Source organism: Oncorhynchus masou, chromosome 23 (genome assembly GCF_036934945.1).
Source record: "Oncorhynchus masou masou isolate Uvic2021 chromosome 23, UVic_Omas_1.1, whole genome shotgun sequence".
NCBI lineage: Eukaryota > Metazoa > Chordata > Actinopteri > Salmoniformes > Salmonidae > Oncorhynchus > Oncorhynchus masou.
The window spans coordinates 63,544,036-63,564,271 of NC_088234.1; the positions used below are offsets into that span (position 1 = coordinate 63,544,036).

A 20,236-nucleotide genomic window follows, 5' to 3' on the forward strand; every position below is an offset into this window, starting at 1 on the left:
ACGCGGCAAAAGTGTTGCAAGCTGGTTACAACATTGTCATTACGCTTCCGTCTGAAACTCGTGCAGTAAAAAAGTAGGCCGCGAGCCAAGTCCGGTGTTGTGTGGCAGCCTATACTTTTTAAAGGGCTTCACTTCTGCCTTTTAACTGTTAAATGGCTTAGCCTAGATACAAAATAAATACCACCGCCATGCGGAAGAAGAAGGAGCGTTTGGAGATTTTAGCATATTGATTAATAATACAAATATATTATTGATATTGCAATTAATCATTTATTTATAGGAAAGGGTTATTGTGTAATATGTTAACTACATGGTAATAAGCATGTCTCTACTTCACGGATCATTGCTTTGACAAGGTGTTGTGTGTTGTAAACTGTTTAGTCGGCTAAGCCAAATACGGACCGTATTTGGCACGGCAGGCCCGGCGCCATTCCTTTCGTTAAAGGGACACAGTAGGGAAAACTGCAGTAGCCTAAAGTGGGCTCACAAGGCGAGTTTATTGAACATGATCAGTTGAAAGTGAAAGAGGGCTGGTAACTCGACAATCTTCAACACTATACAACTAACCCATATAGTAACACCTGATACCTCATACATGTTCTATTTGCAGTCACACGCTTCATTGCCGAATGCAACACCATGCAGTTCAAGATTTCTAAACATCTGCTACAAATTATACAATTGGGTTCTATTATACCCAGTACATACAAAAAAAAACGTGTGACCAGGCATGTTTTGTTAGGAAAATAAAAAAGTTTTCTCCTTAGTGTTGTCAGTCAAACACGGACATGTTTGGGTGTGTTACATAGTGCACTAATAGAGAAACAGACAGTTATTTTAACATATATTTTCTTTTCTTTATCAATTCCCTCCAGGTCCTTGCACAGGTTTTCAACATGGTGGGAAAATAAATCAACATATGAGTGTCAGTGTAAGCCAGTAATCCACTCTCAAAAAAATTAAGGAAGAGAGAAAAAAAAAGTTGAAGTTGGAGCACAGCTGAGAACAACCATTCACCTGGTTCCCATGCCGACTGCCCCATCTCTGCCCTCTCACATCCTCCACTATGCCTCCTACTCCCAAACCCCCTAAGAGACAACCCCCACCACAGACAAGGAATGGCTGCAAGGTGATACCCACAACCACCACCACCACCGCCAAGAGGCAGATCTCCAACTCCAGTAAGTTTAGAGGAAAAGCCTTTGAGAGCCCACAGTCGACACCAAAACCACCCCGAAGATCCACAACCAGGACCCAGGCCCAGCCGGCCAGAAGCCCAGGGAGGAGTGGGGTTGGCAGGCTTGGCAGTCAGGTCCCGGGGGGGTCCCCTGGTAGGGTTAACCATGCCCCTGTGCATGTAACAGGATCAGTGAGGCTAAGGAGCCGGGGTAATCCTCTGCTCCAGCATGGGGTGGGAGAGGATCCGCCGGGGCGCAGGATGTCCTTACGGGGCATGGGGTGCTCCAAGAAGTTTCCTCCCCTGACGGTAAAGCCTAGCAGGGGAGGGAAGAAAGCCAGAGGGAGGGGGGCGAGAGGAGCAAGGGGTCAGAGATGGAGCGAAAGAGGGTTTGAGCAAGGACCTGAGGAGTCTGACCCTGGTAGTATAGACCCTAGTATGATTGACCAAGAGAAGGAGGTAGTCAGCCATGATAGTGAGGGCCAACCTCTTAACCTAAGGACTGAACATGAAGACCCTTCCTGTGTTGACCAGCAGGAACCAGGAGTCGGCCATGAATGTGAGGGAAAACCTCTTAACCTGAGGACTGAACTTGATGACACTTCCTGTGTTGACCAGCAGGAACCAGGAGTCAGCCATGATAGTGAGGGCAAACCTAACCAGAGGACTGAACTTGATGACCATTCCTGTATTGACCAGCAGGAGCCAGGAGTCGGCCATGATGGTGAGGGCAAACCTCTTAACCTGAGAACTGATGACTCAGCAAGTGATGACAAACATGAAGAGTTAGTTGCCCATAATGGTGACGCGGTTGGTACTGACCCACACAATAAGCCTTTCAGCCATAGTGGTGAGGGCAACAACTCTGAGCTCAATGACCCCATCAGTGTTGACCAACAACAGGAAAAACTAGTCAATAATATTAGTGAGGGCAATTCAGCTCAATTCTACCAGAGCCATGAGCTTGGTGACTCTACCAGTGATGAGAGGCAGGAAGTGTCAGTCGTCCCTAAAGGTGAAGACAAAGCCAAGATTAACCTTGGGGCTGAGCAGATTGAGATGGAGCAGAGAGAGAGAGATACTCATGCAGAGGAGCAGAGAGGAGGGGAGAGGTTGGAGAAGGACAGAAAGGAAGCAGTGGAGGAGGAAGCAGTGGAGGAAGGAGAGAAGACTGATGAAGAAAAGAAGAAAGCAGAGGGGGTGGAAAGAGAGGAGAAAGACGAGAGACCGGAGAAGAGAGAGGTTATCAGTAGACCTCCAGACACAAGCTCCAGTATGTCTGTCTCTCAGCCCCAAAAGCCACCTCTGCAGGATGATGTGTTGATGATGCAATCACCTGTCCATCCCCCATCTGTCGCTGAACCAGCTACCTCAGACCTGGTGTCACCCACTCTCCCTCATCCTCACCCGACCTTTACACTTCACCCCACAATGTCACATGACATTAAGGTTCTGAACCAAGGTGCAAAACTAATCCAACCTACCCAAACTGTTGAAATCCATAAACCTTTAAAAGTCCCAACTACTTTCCATGAGACATCACAGACGACCTCAGTGCACCCAGTATCACTAAGTCTCTCAGTTGCCTTCCTCAGTGAACCCCACAAGTCCCTGTGTGTAATCCCAGCGAACCCAGCACCCGGTCAAAGCCCAGAGAGCCCTGTCTCTCCAGAGGCTAGACAACTTCTCAGACCAGTGGACAAAGAGACCAAAGAGTCATCCAATCACCTCAATGTAAAATTATCTTCATCATCTGCATCATCATCGTCAGACCTGTACACCAACGCGGAGGTCCCCATCACTGTGTCTGTACCTGACCTGGGTCCATTGTCAAACAACCACAACAATTACCCAGAAGAACCACCATCATCATCATCACTCCCATACACAAAGAAAGACGTCTTCACCACTGGGTCTGAACCAGACAAAGACATTGTATCTGTCTCTGATTGTGACCTGGGTTCTGGTCCAATGACTCACAACAAGTACAACCAAGATGAGCCACAACCATCACTCCCAAACACAGACACAAGGTCTGAACCAAACACAGGGTCTGAACCAAACACAGGTATTGCATCTGTATCTGTAACTGATCTGGGTTCAGTGCCAAAGACCTCCTGCATCCCTAAACAGGAGAGTTCTAGCTCCAAGTTCTCATTCTCATTCTCCTGCAGCTCTGAGAGCACCCAATCCTCCTACTCCTTCGACACTGAGTCAGAGACTGGATATGGGGAACTTAGCCCCCCTGGACACCCTAGCCTTGACCTGGGACACCCGTCTCTACCCCGAACCCCACGGATCATCCAGAGGAGGGAGAGGAAGAAGAGGAGTAGGTGTGGAGGGTGTGAGCCGTGCCTAAGGAAGATTAACTGTGGCCAGTGTAGCTGCTGTCTGAACCGCAGGACTGGACACCAGATCTGTAAACTGAGGAAGTGTATGGAGCTGAGGAAGAGGAGGCCAATGTCACTGCTCACACTAACATCTACACAGGTAAGGTTTTCTCTAAGGTGTAGAGTAAACTTTAGGCTAAAACTGGAAAAGGCTGCTTATAAACTCCTTATAAACCTCATAACTTTTTAACGTTGTATTATTCACTTGTGTATAACCATTATAAGGAATTTAAAAGCAGACCTTAAGGTAAATTTGACCAAGTCAATTGACCCTTCTTTAGAGAATACTGTACGTGCTGAGAAAGTCACCTAACTGCAACTGACCCCAAAGCCACAGAGAGTCTAAAGCCAGCTTGTTATTGTCACTACTTCTCTAAGTTGTCATATGCCTGTGGCGATGCTATGCTATGGACTGACTGAGAGGATACGTGAGGCGTAGTCTGTTGGTCCGTGACAGTTATGGTGTGTGTGTGTGTGTGTGTGTGTGTGTGTGTGTGTGTGTGTGTGTGTGTGTGTGTGTCTGTGTGTGTCTGTGTGTGTGTGTGTCTGTGTGTGTGTGTGTGTGTGTGTGCTCTGGGTTCTCCAAAATATGTAGTGAAATGAAGTGGGAGGAGAGAGAGCATGTAAAGGGCTGAGGATAGAAAAGGACGGGGTCAGTTGGAGAGGATAGATTGTTCTGGACGGTGAGATTGGATTGATTTACTACTATATGAGAAATAAAAGGGTACTGTGCTTCACAACTGTGGTTGTAATTATACTTCAGTATTCCATAGTAACATCTGACAAAAATATCTAAATACAGCACACTTTGTTGAAATTAATATTTGTGTCATTCTCAAAACCTTTGGCCACGACTGTACACATGGTTTGCACATGGTTTGCAGATGTCAATGCGAGTGTAGCGAAATGCTTGTGCTTCTAGTTTCGACCATGCAGTAATATCTAACAAGTAATCTAACAATTTCACAACAACTACATTATACACACAAGTGTAAAGGAATGAATAAGAATATGTACATATAAATATATGGATTAGCGATGGACCAAACAGCATAGGCAAGATGCAGTAGATTATATAGAGTACAGTATATACATATGAGATGAGTAATGTAGGGTATGTAAACATTATATAAAGTGGCATTGTTTAAAGTGGCTAGTGACACATTTATTGCATCCCATTTTTAATTATTCAAGTGGCTAGAGATTTGAGTCAGTATGTTGGCAGCAGCCACTCAATGTTAGTGATGGCTGTTTAACAGTCTGATGGCCTTGAGATAGAAGCTGTTTTTCAGTCTCTCGGTCCCAGCTTTGATGCACCTGTGCTGACCTCGCCTTCTGGATGATAGCGGGGTGAACAGACAGTGGCTCTTGGCCTTCCTGTGACATCGGGTGCTGTAGGTGTCCTAGAGGGCAGGTAGTTTGCCCCCGGTGATGCGTTGTGCAGACCTCACTACCGTCTGGAGAGCCCTGCGGTTGTGGGCGGAGCCGTTGCCGTACCAGGCGGTGATACAGCCGGACAGGATGCTCTCGATTGTGCGTCTGTAAAGGTTTGTGTGTAAAGGTTTGTGAGTGTTTTTGGTGACAAGCCAAATTTCTTCAGCCTCCTGAGGTTGAAGAGGCGCTGTTGCACCCTCTTCACGATGCTGTCTGTGTGGGTGGACCATTTCAGTTTGTCCGTGATGTGTAGGCCGAGGAACTTAAAACTTTCCACCTTCTCCTCTACTGTCCCTACGATGTGGATAGGGGGCTGCTCCCTCTGCTGTTTCCTGAAGTCCACGATCATCTCCCTTGTTTTGTTGACATTGAGTGTGAGGTTATTTTCCTGACACCATACTCCGAGGGCCTTCACTTCCTCCCTGCAGGCCGTCTCGCCGTTGTTGGTAATCAAGCCTACCACTGTAGTGTCGTCTGCAAACTTGATGATTGAGTTGGAGGTGTGCATGGCCACGCAGTCATGGGTGAACAGGGAGTACAGGAGAGGGCTGGGAACGCACCCTTGTGGGGCCCCAGTGTTGAGGATTTTTATTTTTTTATATATTTTTTTAACCTTTATTTAACCAGGCATGTCAGTTAAGAACAAATTTTTATTTTCAATGACGGCCTAGGAACAGTGGCTTCATAATGACCGAAGTGAGTACTACTTGGTGATAGTCATTTAGCGATAGTCATTTAGCTCAGTTACCTTAGCTTTCTTGGGAACAGGAACAATGGTGGCCCTCTTGAAGCATGTGGGAACAGCAGACTGGGATAAGGATAGATCGAATATGTCCTGCACTGAGAACATGGCTCGGGATGCCTTCTGGGCCAGCAGCCTTGCGAGGGTTCAACACGTTTAAATGTTTTACTCATGTTGGCTGCGGTAAAGGAGAGTCCGCAGGTTTTTGTAGCAGGCCGTGTCGTTGGCACTGTATTGTCCTCAAAGCGAGCAAAGACGTTGTTTAGTTTGTCTGGGAGCAAGACATCGGGGTCCGCGATGGGGCTGGTTTTCTTTTTGTTGTCCGTGATTGACTGTAGACCCTGCCACATACCTCTCGTGTCTGAGCCGTTGAATTGCGACTCTACTTTGTCTCTATACTGACGTTTAGCTTGTTTGATTGCTTTGCGGCGGTAGTAGCTACACTGTTTATATTCGGTCGTGTTTCCGGTCGCCTTGCCCTGATTAAAAGTAGTTGTTCGCGCTTTCAGTTTTTTGCGAATGTTGCCATCAATCAATCAATTCATCAATTTCTGGTTGGGGATGTTTTAATTGTCGCCGTGGGTACAACATCACCGATGCACTTCCTAATAAACTCGCTCACCGAATCAGTGTATAGATCAATGTTGTTGTTCGACACTATCCGGAACATATTCCAGTCCACGTGATCAAAGCAATCTTGACGCGTGGAATCAGATTGGTCGGACCAGCGCTGAACAGACCTGAGCACCGGCGTTTCCTGTTTTAGTTTCTGTCTATAGGCTGGGAGCAACAAAATGGTCAGATGTTTTTTTTAACCTTTATTTGACTAGGCAAGTCAGTTAAGAACAAATTCTTATTTTCAATGACAGCCTAGGAACTGTGGGTTAACTGCCTTGTTCAGGGGCAGAACAACAGATTTCTACCTTGTCAGCTCAGGAATTGGATCTTGCAACCTTTCGGTTATTAGTCCCATGCTCTAACCTAATGTGTCGTTAACTCTGTATTTATGTATTATTTATTTTGAACGAAAGCCACGAAACTAACACATACATTTGCCACTCATCTTTATGCTGACAGATATCACAGTTGACATGATGGTGGTAAGGGTAAGGTAACAACACATCCTCTACGCTGATCCTCAACACGGGGGCCCCTCCGGGGTGCTTGCTCAGTCCCCTCCTGTACTCCCTGTTCACTCATGACTGCATGGTCACATCATTGTCATTAAGTTTGCCGATGACACAACAGTGTTAGGCCTGATCACCGACAACAATTAACTTTTTGTGCCGGGATAACAACCACTCCCTCAATGTGATCAAGACAAAGGAGATTGTCATGGCATGAGTCTTTGACAATTTTTAGGGCCTCACTCTGACACCGCCTAGTATAGAGGTCCTGGATGGCATGAAGCTTGGCCCCAGTGATGTACTGGGCCGTATGCACTACCCTCTGTAGTGCCTTGCAGTCAAAGGCCAAGCGGTTGCCATCCAGGACCTCTATACTAGGCGGTGTCAGAGTGAGGCCCTAAAAATTGTCAAAGACTCATGCCACCCTAGTCATAGACTGTTCTCTCTGCTACCGCACAGCAAGCGGTACCGGAGTGTTAAGTCTCGGTCCAAAAGGCTTCTTAACATCTTCTACTCCCAAGTCATAAGACTCCTCAACAGCTAATCAAATGGCTTCCCAGACTCTTTGCATTTACCTCGACTAACCCTTGCCCCCGCACATTGACTCTGTACCGGTGCCCCCTTTATATAGTCTCGCTACAGTTATTTTACTCTTACTCTTTAATTATTATTATTATTATTTTTTTTACCTAACTCTTATTTTTCTTAAAACTGCATTTTTTGTTAAGGGTTCGTAAGTAAGCATTTCACTGTAAGGTGTATTCGGCGCATGTGACAATACAATTTGTTTTGATTTGATGAGTTAGACTTGAGTTATTGAAATAGCCTACCAAAATATGTCTAACACACAGCACTTGCTTGCATCGTAAAATCACCACATAACAATCCTCTAATCTAAAACATGTGGTCAACAGAAACAAAATTAACAGAGATCTCTGAAAACCTCACACTATTCTACATCCAATTATAGTGTTGTCATAGCAGGAATAATTACCTAGACCTACAAATCCCAAACGTTGAAAATTACATGAGAATGCATGCTGGTCAAACAGGCTATAGCCTACCTTTAGTCTAAATCAGTGTTTATTAATACTGTTAAATAGGCTAGATTGTAATGTTGCTCAGTAAAATATTAGGCCTACAGAGTATTAGGTTACAGACTAAACTGAACTATTCGCTGCTCTCAGTCAGGCTATGATCATATACATTAAGATATTTGGTCAGCAGAAATAAGAAAACGTCATAATGTTCTCCGTCATACTATAGGGAGGTCATGAAAATATTAAGCTGTACAACACAAATCAATTATTTTAGATACAACCGAAAATGCATGATAAATTTCACTGCCATACAAGTCAAAACAATTTTGTTGGCTTGCACCGCAATAAAGCTGCATTTTACATCTTTCGGGTCAATTTGGGTTGGATACAGACCAATTTGGGTTGGATACAGACCAATTTGGGTTGGATACAGACCAATTTGGGTTGGATACAGACCAATTTGGGTTGGATACAGACCAATTTGGATCCGATTCTTTCTCAGCTCAGATATGTTTTTGGTCAAATCTGGTCAACCTTGTATCCAAATCGGACATTGATTTTCTAAAACAATGACCGGATCCTGTTTGGGTCGGTTAGGAATTGAACGGATTCAATTAGGTTTGGATCTCAATTTTGGGATCCGAGAAGATCTCTAGCTTGCTGCTGTCTCTGCAACTGCTTGAAGGATACTGAGAGGTGTGTGACCTGGAGAGTCAGAAGGGTGTCGACCCCTACCAACTGCCATAGCAACTGCCATGTCAACCAATCAGGGCCAAGTCAGACAGGTCAGAGAGGGTTTGAGAGGCCGGTTTATGGTACCCCTAGACTCTCAGGCACTGCTCCCGGGAGATGGGGAGTGGAGTGTGCAACTTGAAAGGGTTGTGAGGTGCTGATAAGAATCACCGAAAGGGAATATACAGTACCAGTCAAAAGTTTGGACACACCTACTTATTCCAGGGTTTTTCTTTATTTTTTATTATTTTCTGCATTGTAGAATAATAGTGAAGACATCAATGAAATAACACATATGGAATCATGTAGTAACCAAAAAAGTAGTAAACTAATCAAAAATATATTTGAGATTTGAGATTCTTCAAAGTTGCTACCCTTTGCCTTGATGACAGCTTTGCACACTTTGTGTAACGGCGTTCTTTTTTTTGTTGAAGGAGAGTCGGACCGAAATGCAGCGTGTAAGTTACTCATGTTTATTAAAGAAGACAAACGAACGAACTAAACACGAAATAACTACATAAATACAAAACAACAAACAGAACGAAACCTAATACAGCCTGACTGGTGCAAACTACACAGAGACAGGAACAATCACCCACGAAATGCAAAGCAAAATCAGGCTACCTAAATACGGTTCCCAATCAGCGACAACGAGAAGCACCTGACTCTGATTGAGAACCGCCTCAGGCAGCCAACCTAATTAACACACACACACCCCTAATCAACTACAATCCCACACTACAAACCCCAATACAAAAATACAATACATAATAACCCCATGTCACACCCTGGTCTGACTAACTAATAAACTAAAACACAAAATACTAAGACCAAGGCGTGACAGAACCCCCCCCTAAGGTGCGGACTCCCGAACGCACCTCAAAACCATAGGGAGGGTCCGGGTGGGCGTCTGTCCATGGTGGCGGTTCCGGCTCCGGATGTGGACCCCACTTCATAATTGTCATTGTTCCTCCCCTTCGCGTCCATGGATAATCCACCCTAACCGCCGACCATGGCCGAATAGTCCTCACCCAGAACCCTACATAATAGAGGAGCAGCTCGTGACTGAGGGGCAGCTCGGGACTGAGGCAGCTCGGGACTGAGGGACAGCTCGGGACTGAGGGACAGCTCGGGACTGATGGGCAGCTCGGGACTGATGGGCAGCTCGGGACTGATGGGCAGCTCGGGACTGATGGGCAGCTCGGGACTGAGGGGCAGCTCGGGACTGAGGGGCAGCTCGGGACTGAGGGGCAGCTCAGCACTGAGAGGCAGCCCAGTACTGAGAAAAAGCCCAGTACTGAGATGAAGCCCAGCCAGGAAGTTGAATCCGGCAGATCCTGGCTGACTGGCGGATCCTGGCTGACTGGCGGATCCTGGCTGACTGGCGGATCCTGGCTGACTGGCGGATCCTGGCTGACTAGCAGATCTGGCAGATCCTGGTTTACTGGCGGATCCTGGCTGACTGGCAGATCTGGAAGAGTCTGGTTGACTGGCAGATCTGGAAAAGTCTGGTTGACTGGCAGATCTGGAAGAGTCTGGTTGACTGGCAGATCTGGAAGAGTCTGGTTGACTGGCAGATCTGGAAGAGTCTGGCTGACTGGCAGATCTGGAAGAGTCTGGCTGACTGGCAGATCTGGAAGAGTCTGGCTGACTGGCAGATCTGGAAGAGTCTGGTTGACTGGCAGATCTGGAAGAGTCTGGCTGACTGGAAGAGTCTGGCTGACTGGCAGATCTGGAAGAGTCTGGTTGACTGGCAGATCTGGAAGAGTCTGGTTGACTGGCAGATCTGGAAGAGTCTGGTCGACTGGCAGATCTGGAAGAGTCTGGCTGACTGGAAGAGTCTGGCTGACTGGAAGAGTCTGGCTGACTGGCAGATCTGGAAGAGTCTGGTTGACTGGCAGATCTGGATGCTCCATGCAGACTAGCTGCTCCATGCAGACTAGCAGCTCAGGCTGCTCTATGCAAACTGACAGCTCTGGCTGCTCCATGCAGACTAGCTGCTCCATGCAGACTAGCAGCTCAGGCTGCTGTATACAGACAGGAGGCTACGGCAGCGCTGTAGAGGAGGAAGGCTCTAGAACCGCTGAACAAACGGGAGACTCCGACAGCGCAGGAGAGGGAGAAAGCGCTGGCTGCGCTGAACAGGCGAGGCGCACTGTAGGCCTGATACGTGGTGCTGGCACTGGTGGTATTTGGCCGATGACACGCACAGGAAGCCTAGTGCGGGGAGCTGCTACTGGAGGGCTGGGGTGTGGAGGTGGTTCTGGATAGACCGGACCGTGCAGGCGCACTGGAGCTCTTGAGCACCGAGCCTGCCCAACCTTACCTGGTTGAATACTCTCGGTTGCCCTGCCAGTGCTGTGAGGAGAAATAGCCCGCACTGGGCTATGTAGGCGAACCGGAGACACATAGCGCAAGGCTGGTGCCATGAAAACCGGCCCAAGGAGACGCACTGGAGACCGGATGCGTAGAGCCGGCTTCATAGCATTAGGCTCGACGCTCAATCTAGCCCGGCCGATACGCGGAGCTGAAATATACCGCACCGGGCTATGCACCCGCACTGGGGACACCGTGCGCACCACTGCATAACACGGTGCCTGCCCGGTCTCTCTAGCCCCCCGGGACGCACAGGGAGATTGCGCAGGTCTCCTACCTGACGCAGCCATACTCCCTGATAGCCCCCCCCCAAAAAAATTTGGGGGCTGCTTTTCGGGCTTCCATCCACGTCGCCGTGCTGCCTCCTCATACTTGCGCCTCTTCGCTTTAGCCGCTTCTAATTCTTCCTTGGGGCGGAGATATTCAGCAGGCTGAGCCCAGGGTCCTTCTCCGTCCAGTTCGTCTTCCCATGTCCATTCACCGAATAATTCCTCCTCCCTTTGCTGCTCCAGCTGTCGCTGCTTGTTAACACGCTGCTCCTGTTTACTCTTCGCCTGCTGCGCTTTAGGGCGGCTACACTCTTCTGGTTTAGCCCAGGGTCCTCTTCCGTCCAGGATTTCCTCCCATGTCCAAAAATCCTTAAAACGCGGCTCCTCTTTGCGCTGCTCCTGCCTGTTGACACGCTGCTCGGTCCGTGTTTGGTGGGTGATTCTGTAACGGCGTTCTTTTTTTGTTGAAGGAGAGTCGGACCGAAATGCAGCGTGTAAGTTACTCATGTTTATTAAAGAAGACAAACGAACGAACTAAACACGAAATAACTACATAAATACAAAACAACAAACAGAACGAAACCTAATACAGCCTGACTGGTGCAAACTACACAGAGACAGGAACAATCACCCACGAAATGCAAAGCGAAATCAGGCTACCTAAATACGGTTCCCAATCAGCGACAACGAGAAGCACCTGACTCTGATTGAGAACCGCCTCAGGCAGCCAACCTAATTAACACACACACACACCCCTAATCAACTACAATCCCAAACACTACAAACCCCAATACAAAAATACAATACATAATAACCCCATGTCACACCCTGGTCTGACTAACTAATAAACTAAAACACAAAATACTAAGACCAAGGCGTGACACTTTGGGCATTCTCTCGACCAGCTTCATGAGGTAGTCACCTGTAATGCATTTCAATTAACAGGTGTGCCCTGTTATAAGTTAATTTGTAAAATTTCTTTCCTTAATGCATTTGAGCCAATCAGTTGTGTTGTGACAAGGTAGGGTTGGTATACAGAAGATAGCCCTATTTGGTAAAAGACCAAGTTCATATTATGACAAGAACAGCACAAATAAGCAATGAGAAACTACAGTCTATCATTACTTTAAGACATGAAGGCCAGTCAATCTGGAAAATTTCAAGAACTTTTAAAGTTTCTTCAAGTTAAGTCGCAAAAACCAAGATGAAACTGGCTCTCGTGAGGACCGCCACTGGAAAGGAAGACCTAGAGTTACCTCTGATGCAGAGGATAAGTTCATTAGAGTTACCAGCCTCAGAAATTGCAGCCCAAATAAATGCTTCACGAGGTTGAAGTAACAGACACATCTCAACATCAACTGTTCAGAGGAGACTGCGTGAATCATTCCTTCATGGTTGAATTGCTGCAAAGAAACCACTACTAAGGGACACCAATAATAAGAAGAGCCTTGCTTGGGCCAAGAAAATATGAGCAATGGACATTAGACCGATGGAAATTTGAGAATTTTGGTTCCAACTGCTATGTCTTTGTGAGACGCAGCATAGGTGAATGGATGATCTCCGCATGTGTATTTCCCACCGTGAAGCATGGAGGAGGAGGTGTGTTGGTGAATTCAAGGCTCACTTAACCAGCATGGATACCACAGCATTCTGCAGCGATACGCCATCCCATCTTGTTTGTGCTTAGTCGGACTATCAGTTGTTTTTCAACAGGACAATGACTCAACACACCTCCAGGCTCTGTAAGGGCTATTTGACCAAGATGGAGAGTGATGGAGTGCTGCACCAGATGACCTGACCTCCACAATGACCCGAACTGAACCCAATTGAGATGGTTTGGGATTAGTTTGGAGTGAAGGAAAAGCAGCCAACAAGTGCTCAGCATATGTGGGAACTCCTTCAAGACGGTTGGAAAAGCATTCCAGGTGAAGCTGGGTGAGAGAATACCAAGAGTGTGCAAAGCTGTCATCAAGGCAAAGGGTGGCTACTTTAAAGAATCTCAAATATAAAATATATTTTTATTAACACTTTTTTGGTTACTACATGATTCCATCTGTGTTATTTCATAGTTTTGATGTCTTCACTATTATTCTACAATGTAGAAAATAGTTTAAAAATAAAGAAAAGCCCTTGAATGAGTAGGTGTGTCCAAACTTTTGACTGGTACTGTATTTTCCATTATCTACATTTATCCCTGGGAGTCAGTGGACAGGACTGGGCCTCTGGAGGCTAGAGGGAATAGGACTGGGCCTCTGGAGGCTAGAGGGAACAGGACTGGGCTTCTGGAGGCTAGAGGAAGCAAGGTCTCTGAAGACTAGAGGGAACAGGACTGGGCCTCTGGAGGCTAGAGGGAACAGGACTGGGCCTCTGGAAGCTAGAGGGAACAGGACTGGGCCTCTGGAGGCTAGAGGGAACAGGACGGGGCCTCTGGAGCCTAGAGGGAGCAGGACGGGGCCTCTGGAGGCTAGAGGGAGCAGGACTGGGCCTCTGGAGGCTAGAGGGAACAGGACTGGGCCTCTGGGGGCTAGAGGGAGCAGGACTGGGCCTCTGGAGCCTAGAGGGGGCAGTGGAGCAGGACTGGGCCTTTGGAGGCTAGAGGGAGCAGGACTGGGCCTCTGGAGGCTAGAGGGGGCAGTGGAGCAGGACTGGGACTGGAGGCTAGAGGGGGCAGTGGAGCAGGACTGGGACTGGAGGCTAGAGGGGAAATGGTTCGCTCTTTATCTGACAAGGTTAGTTTACTGATGAGTAGTAGTGACTCTAAGATCTGGGTGAGACAACAGAGCAGTGCAGGCAGGAATGTAGTGGATGGTAAGCACCGTTTACTCACCTTTTTATTTTGTTCATGACCGTTTACCCACTTATTATTGCGTTCCCAGTGTTGATCAACACTCAGAACACTAATATTCTTGATCTGAGTTCTAATCGCGCCTGCCTCTCTGCGAACGAGTGGAATCATGATTCAGGTATGCTCGTTATGTTCGCATGCTAACTTGCTGGCTAGTAGGATGGAGTTAGAAGCTGAAGTTAAACGGAACCTGACCTCAGCAGGAGCAGTTGACTGAAATGAATTAAACTAGCTATAATCCTAACAAAAGATAGGCTACTATAAGTTCTTATAACAAAATAACTTTGCTTTATAAAGAGAGAGAAACCAATCAAAAAGGTTAGTAGTACAGTGGTTCCCAAACTTGGGGTCGGGGACCCTTGTGAGGTCCCCTGAAATTGAAATAGGGTCCCCTGAGAGAATCGTCAAATCTTATTGAACATATTAATAACTTGTTTCTTTTCAAATGGGTATAGAAATCAACATTTTAGAGTCAGCAAAGGCCTTTTACGCTGTTAGAATGCACGTCCATGTCATTATGTGTTGGGACAGCCAGTGGGACTTAAAATTGAGTGAAGTACAAAGACAATTGAAATATAAAGACAATTTAATATTATTGTCATGTATATAAAATATCTATTTTAAAACTGCTTTACAGAGAATAGTGAGACAGAAAGTGGTGTGGCAGACAGTGTGAGGCCGAGGCAGGCTGTGAGGCCGAGGCAGGCTGCAATGCAGGAGGCTGAGGAAACACACAGAATCTGAGAGAGGAATCAAGCAGAGAGAGAAGGTTAGTAGTATAGTGGTTCACAAACTTGGGGTCCCCTGAGAGAATCTGTAATCTTATCAAACACATCAATAACTTGTTTCTCTTCAAATAGGTATAGAAAACAAGATTTTAGAGTCAACTAAGGGCCTTTTACACTGGTGCACTTTAGCAGCTCACAATACAGAAAACGGAATTGCAATGCAGCTCACATGAGATACCATGAACGTGATTAAAAAGATTTTTCTGGACTTTTCTAGTGTCCAAAGTAACATCCCCACAGCATGATGCTGCCACCACCATGCTTCACCGTAGGGATGGTGCCAAGTTTCCTCCAGACGTGACGCTTGGCATTCAGGACAAAGTGTTCAATCTTGGTTTCATCAGACCAGAGAATCTTGTTTCTCATGGTCTGAGTCCTTTAGGTGCCTTTTGGCAAACTCCAAGCGGTTTGTCATGTGCCTTTTTACTGAGGGGTGACTTTTGTCTGGTTACTCTACCATAAAGGCCTAATTGGCTTAATTTTTGCTTTGACATGCACTGTCAGCTGTGAGACCTTATATAGACAGGTGTGTGCCTTTTCAAATCCTGTCCAATCAATTGAATTTACCACAGGTGGACTAAAATCAAGTTGTGGAAACATCTCAAGGATGATCAATGGGATGTGTGTATCCTAGGGGCGGCAGGTAGCCTAGTGGTTAGATCATTGAACTAGTAACCGAAAGGTTGCAAGATCGGATACCCGAGCTGACAAGGTAAAAATCTGTTGTTCTGCCCCTGAACAAGGCAGTTAACCCACTGTTCCTAGCCCATCATTGAAAATAAGAATTTGTTCTTAACTGACTAGCCTCGTTAAATAAAGGTAATTAAAAATATAAAAAATGAAAAATGGAAACAGGAGCTCAATGGTGAGTTTCATAGCCGAGGGTCTGAATACCTATGTAAATAAGGGTGTTTCTGTTTTTTATTTTTAATACATTTGCAAAAAAAAATCTAAAACCTGTTTTGTCTATATCATTATGGGGTATTGTGTGTAGATTTTAATCCATTTTAGAATATGCTGTAACGTAAAAAATGTGGAAAGGGTCATGGGGTCTGAATACTTTCCGTAGGCACTGTATTTGTGTGAGTAAATGAAAGAAAATCCAACAGCTTCAAACCGCTCTTCGGTCTCTGAATACCAAAGTGCCACTGAGTGGCTTACTGCATATGAGTGTGCTTCTGATGCTCTCAGATACCGGCTGTGTGACAGACAGAGAGACCCTCAGTGGTGTGACGGTCCATGTGCCTATCTAGAGATCTCAAGACCATCAGTCCAGTGCAGTAAGTTACATGTCTATAGATAATATCTTCAGAGATTCCCTTGGTCTGAATAGTCTGGAGTAGGATCAATAGGCTGGTCTGACTGGTCTGTGGAGTAGGATCAATAGGCTGGTCTGACTGGTCTGTGGAGTAGGATCAATAGGCTGGTCTGACTGGTCTGTGGAGTAGGATCAATAGGCTGGTCTGACTGGTTTGTGGAGTAGGATCAATAGGCTGGTCTGACTGGTCTGTGGAGTAGGATCAATAGGCTGGTCTGACTGGTCTGTGGAGTAGGATCAATAGGCTGGTCTGACTGGTTTGTGGAGTAGGATCAATAGGCTGGTCTGACTGGTTTGTGGAGTAGGATCAATAGGCTGGTCTGACTGGTCTGTGGAGTAGGATCAATAGGCTGGTCTGACTGGTCTGTGGAGTAGGATCAATAGGCTGGTCTGACTGGTCTGTGGAGTAGGATCAATAGGCTGGTCTTGGAGTGTGAGTACAGTTACATTTCTGTATGTGTGTGTGTGTGCATCCATGTGCGTGTACGTCTATGTGCATGTGTGTGTTTGTGTGTGTGGGAGAGAGAGGAAGAGGGATGGGATTATGTTGGACAGAGATTTTTAAACATATCGTTTGGAATGTAGGTCAGTGTTCTGTTACGTCTGTCCTATTACAGATAGACAGTCTGCATGGCAGGGCCAGGTCAAACAGAGAGAGAGAGAGAGAAAGAGAGAGAGAGAGAGAGAGAGAGAAAGGGAGAGGGGTTAGAGGGAGAGAGAGAGAGGGGTTAGAGGGAGAGAGAGAGAGGGGTTGGAGGGAGAGAGAGCACGGGAGGGTGAGGGAGAGAGCTTGAGGGAGGTAGGGAGGTAGATAGAGGGAGGTAGGGAGGGAGGATGATGTGTGTGTTTGATCATATTCCAAACCAGGACAGGCTAAACAGGTGTAGTCACGTTAGTGGCTCTGTTCAATCTGGATTGCTGAAGCGATTGAGCCGACATATGCAGTGTTTACCGTGAATGCGGTCTCCGCTAACGTGGGAACATTGCCTTTACATTTCAATCACGCTGTAATGCTGAACTTCCTCGATACGGATTGAATAGAGCCCTACGTGGAGTAACCACACAACCCATAATTGTGTGTGTGTGTGTGTGTGTGTGTGTGTGTGTGTGTGTGTGTGTGTGTGTGTGTGTGTGTGTGTGTGTGTGTGTGTGTGTGTGTGTGTGTGTGTGTGTGTGTGTGTGTGTGTGTGTGTGTGTGTGTGTGTGTGTGTGTGTGTGTGTGTGTGTGTGTGTGACTGGGTGGGTGGGTGGATGGGTGAGTGAGCGAGTGAGCGGGTGAGCGTGAGTGTAAATAGCTGAATGTCACTGGGCAGACTAGTCTTGATAATCCAGCCTCCACACCCAGGTAATGAAAGGCCAGTATCACCGTCCCAACTGTCAAACATGTACAGTTGTAGGATCTTAAATTGATCACCCTGTAGCAGGAGAACTTTCCTGCAAAGGAAATGTACAACTTGTAGTGTATTTGAGGTAAAAATAAAATAAAATGTACACTTTGAAATTTCTGACTTGATCAACCCCTACAAAAATTTCCATTAATTAACACCTAATAGTAACAGCTAGTAGTTACAGCTAGCAGTAACAGCTAGTAGTAACACTTAGCAGTAACGCCTAGGAGTAACAGCTAGTAGTAACAGCTAGCAGTAACACTTAGTAGTAACACCTAGTAGTAACAGCTAGCAGTAACACTTAGTAGTAACACCTAGTAGTAACAGCTAGCAGTAACACCTAGTAGTAATAGCTAGTAGTAACACTTAGTAGTAACACCTAGTAGTAACAGCTAGCAGTAACACCTAATATTAACAGCTAGTAGTAACAGCTAGCAGTAACACCTAATATTAACAGCTAGCAGTAACATTTACATTTACATTTAAGTCATTTAGCAGACGCTCTTATCCAGAGCGACTTACAAATTGGTGAATTCACCTTCTGACATCAGTGGAACAGCCACTTTACAATAGTGCATCTAAATCATTTAAGGGGGGGGGGAGAAGGATTGCTTTATCCTATCCTAGGTATTCCTTGAAGAGGTGGGGTTTCAGGTCTCTCCGGAAGGAGTAACACCTAATAGTAACAGCTAGTAGTAACAGCTAGCAGTAACACCTAATATTAACAGCTAGCAGTAACAACTTGTAGTAACAGCAAGCAGTAATACCTAGCAGTAACAGCTAGTAGTAACAGCTAGCAGTAACACCTAGTAGTAACAGCTAGTAGTAACACCTAGTAGTAACAGCTAATAGTAACAGCTAGTAGTAACAGCTAGTAGTAACAGCTAGTAGTAACAGCTAGCAGTAACACCTAGCAGTAACATCTACCCGTAACAGCTAGCAGTAACACACCTAGTAGTAACACTTAGCAGTAACAACTAATAGTAACAGCTAGCAGTAACAACTTGTAGTAACAGCAAGCAGTAATACCTAGCAATAATAGCTAGCAGTAACACCTAGTAGTAACAGCTAGTGGTAACAGCTAGTAGTAACACCTAGTAGTAACAGCTAGCAGTAACAACTAATAGTAACAGCTATTAGTAACAGCTAGCAGTAACACCTAATATTAACAGCTAGCAGTAACAACTTGTAGTAACAGCAAGCAGTAATACCTAGCAGTAACAGCTAGCAGTAACGCCTAGTAGTAATACCTAGTAGTAACAGCTAGTAGTAAAAGCTAGCAGTAACACCTAGTAGTAACAGCTAGTGGTAACAGCTAGTAGGAACAGCTAGTAGTAATACCTAGTAGTAACAGCTAGTAGTAAAAGCTAGCAGTAACACCTAGTAGTGACAGCTAGCAGTAACAGCTAGTAGTAACAGCTAACAGTAACAGCTAGTAGTTACAGCTAGCAGTAACACCTAGGAGTAACAGCTAGCAGTAACAGCTAGTAGTTACAGCTTGCAGTAACACCTAGTAGTAACAGCTAGTAGTTACAGCTAGCAGTAACACCTAGTAGTAACAGCTAGTAGTAACAGCTAGCAGTAACACCTAGTAGTGATAGCTAGCAGTAACAGCTAGTAGTAACAGCTAACAGTAACAGCTAGTAGTTACAGCTAGCAGTAACACCTAGGAGTAACAGCTAGTAGTAACACCTAGTAGTAACACCTAGTAGTAACAGCTAGTAGTAACAGCTAGCAGTAACACCTAGTAGTGACAGCTAGCAGTAACAGCTAGTAGTAACAGCTAACAGTAACAGCTAGTAGTTACAGCTAGCAGTAACACCTAGGAGTAACAGCTAGTAGTAACAGCTAGCAGTAACACCTAGTAGTAACAGCTAGCAGTAACAGCTAGTAGTGACAGCTAGCAGTAACACCTAGGAGTAACAGCTAGTAGTAACAGCTAGCAGTAACACCTAGTAGTAACAGCTAGCAGTAACAGCTAGTAGTTACAGCTAACTAACACCTAGGAGTAACAGCTAGTAGTAACAGCTAGCGGTAACCCCTAGTAGTAACAGCTAGCAGTAACAGCTAGTAGTTACAGCTAACAGTAACACCTAGGAGTAACAGCTAGTAGTAACAGCTAGCGGTAACACCTAGTAGTAACAGCTAGCAGTAACAGCTAGTAGTGACAGCTAGCAGTAACAGCTAGCAGGAACACCTAGTAGTAACAGCTAGCAGTAACAGCTAGTAGTTACAGCTAACAGTAACACCTAGGAGTAACAGCTAGTAGTAACAGCTAGCGGTAACACCTAGTAGTAACAGCTAGCAGTAACAGCTAGTAGTTACAGCTAACAGTAACACCTAGGAGTAACAGCTAGTAGTAACAGCTAGCGGTAACACCTAGTAGTAACAGCTAGCAGTAACAGCTAGTAGTGACAGCTAGCAGTAACAGCTAGCAGGAACACCTAGTAGTAACAGCTAGCAGTAACAGCTAGTAGTTACAGCTAACAGTAACACCTAGGAGTAACAGCTAGTAGTAACAGCTAGCGGTAACACCTAGGAGTAACAGCTAGTAGTAACAGCTAGCAGGAACACCTAGTAGTAACAGCTAGCAGTAACAGCTAGTAGTTA

General features: G+C 45.9%; 1 protein-coding gene across 3 annotated transcripts in view; it reads left to right on the top strand.

The window, feature by feature from the left end:
* LOC135511180 (methylcytosine dioxygenase tet3-B-like) overlaps positions 1 to 20,236 on the top strand; it is a 74,610-nt gene that overhangs the window by 1,056 nt on the left and 53,318 nt on the right. For all 3 annotated transcript variants that reach the window (XM_064932792.1, XM_064932791.1, XM_064932793.1), the window contains exon 2: positions 876 to 3,667. In XM_064932792.1, coding sequence (XP_064788864.1) covers positions 1,067 to 3,667 — 2,601 coding nt within the window. In that variant the 5' untranslated portion in view covers positions 876 to 1,066. The remainder of the gene's footprint in view (positions 1 to 875; positions 3,668 to 20,236) is intronic.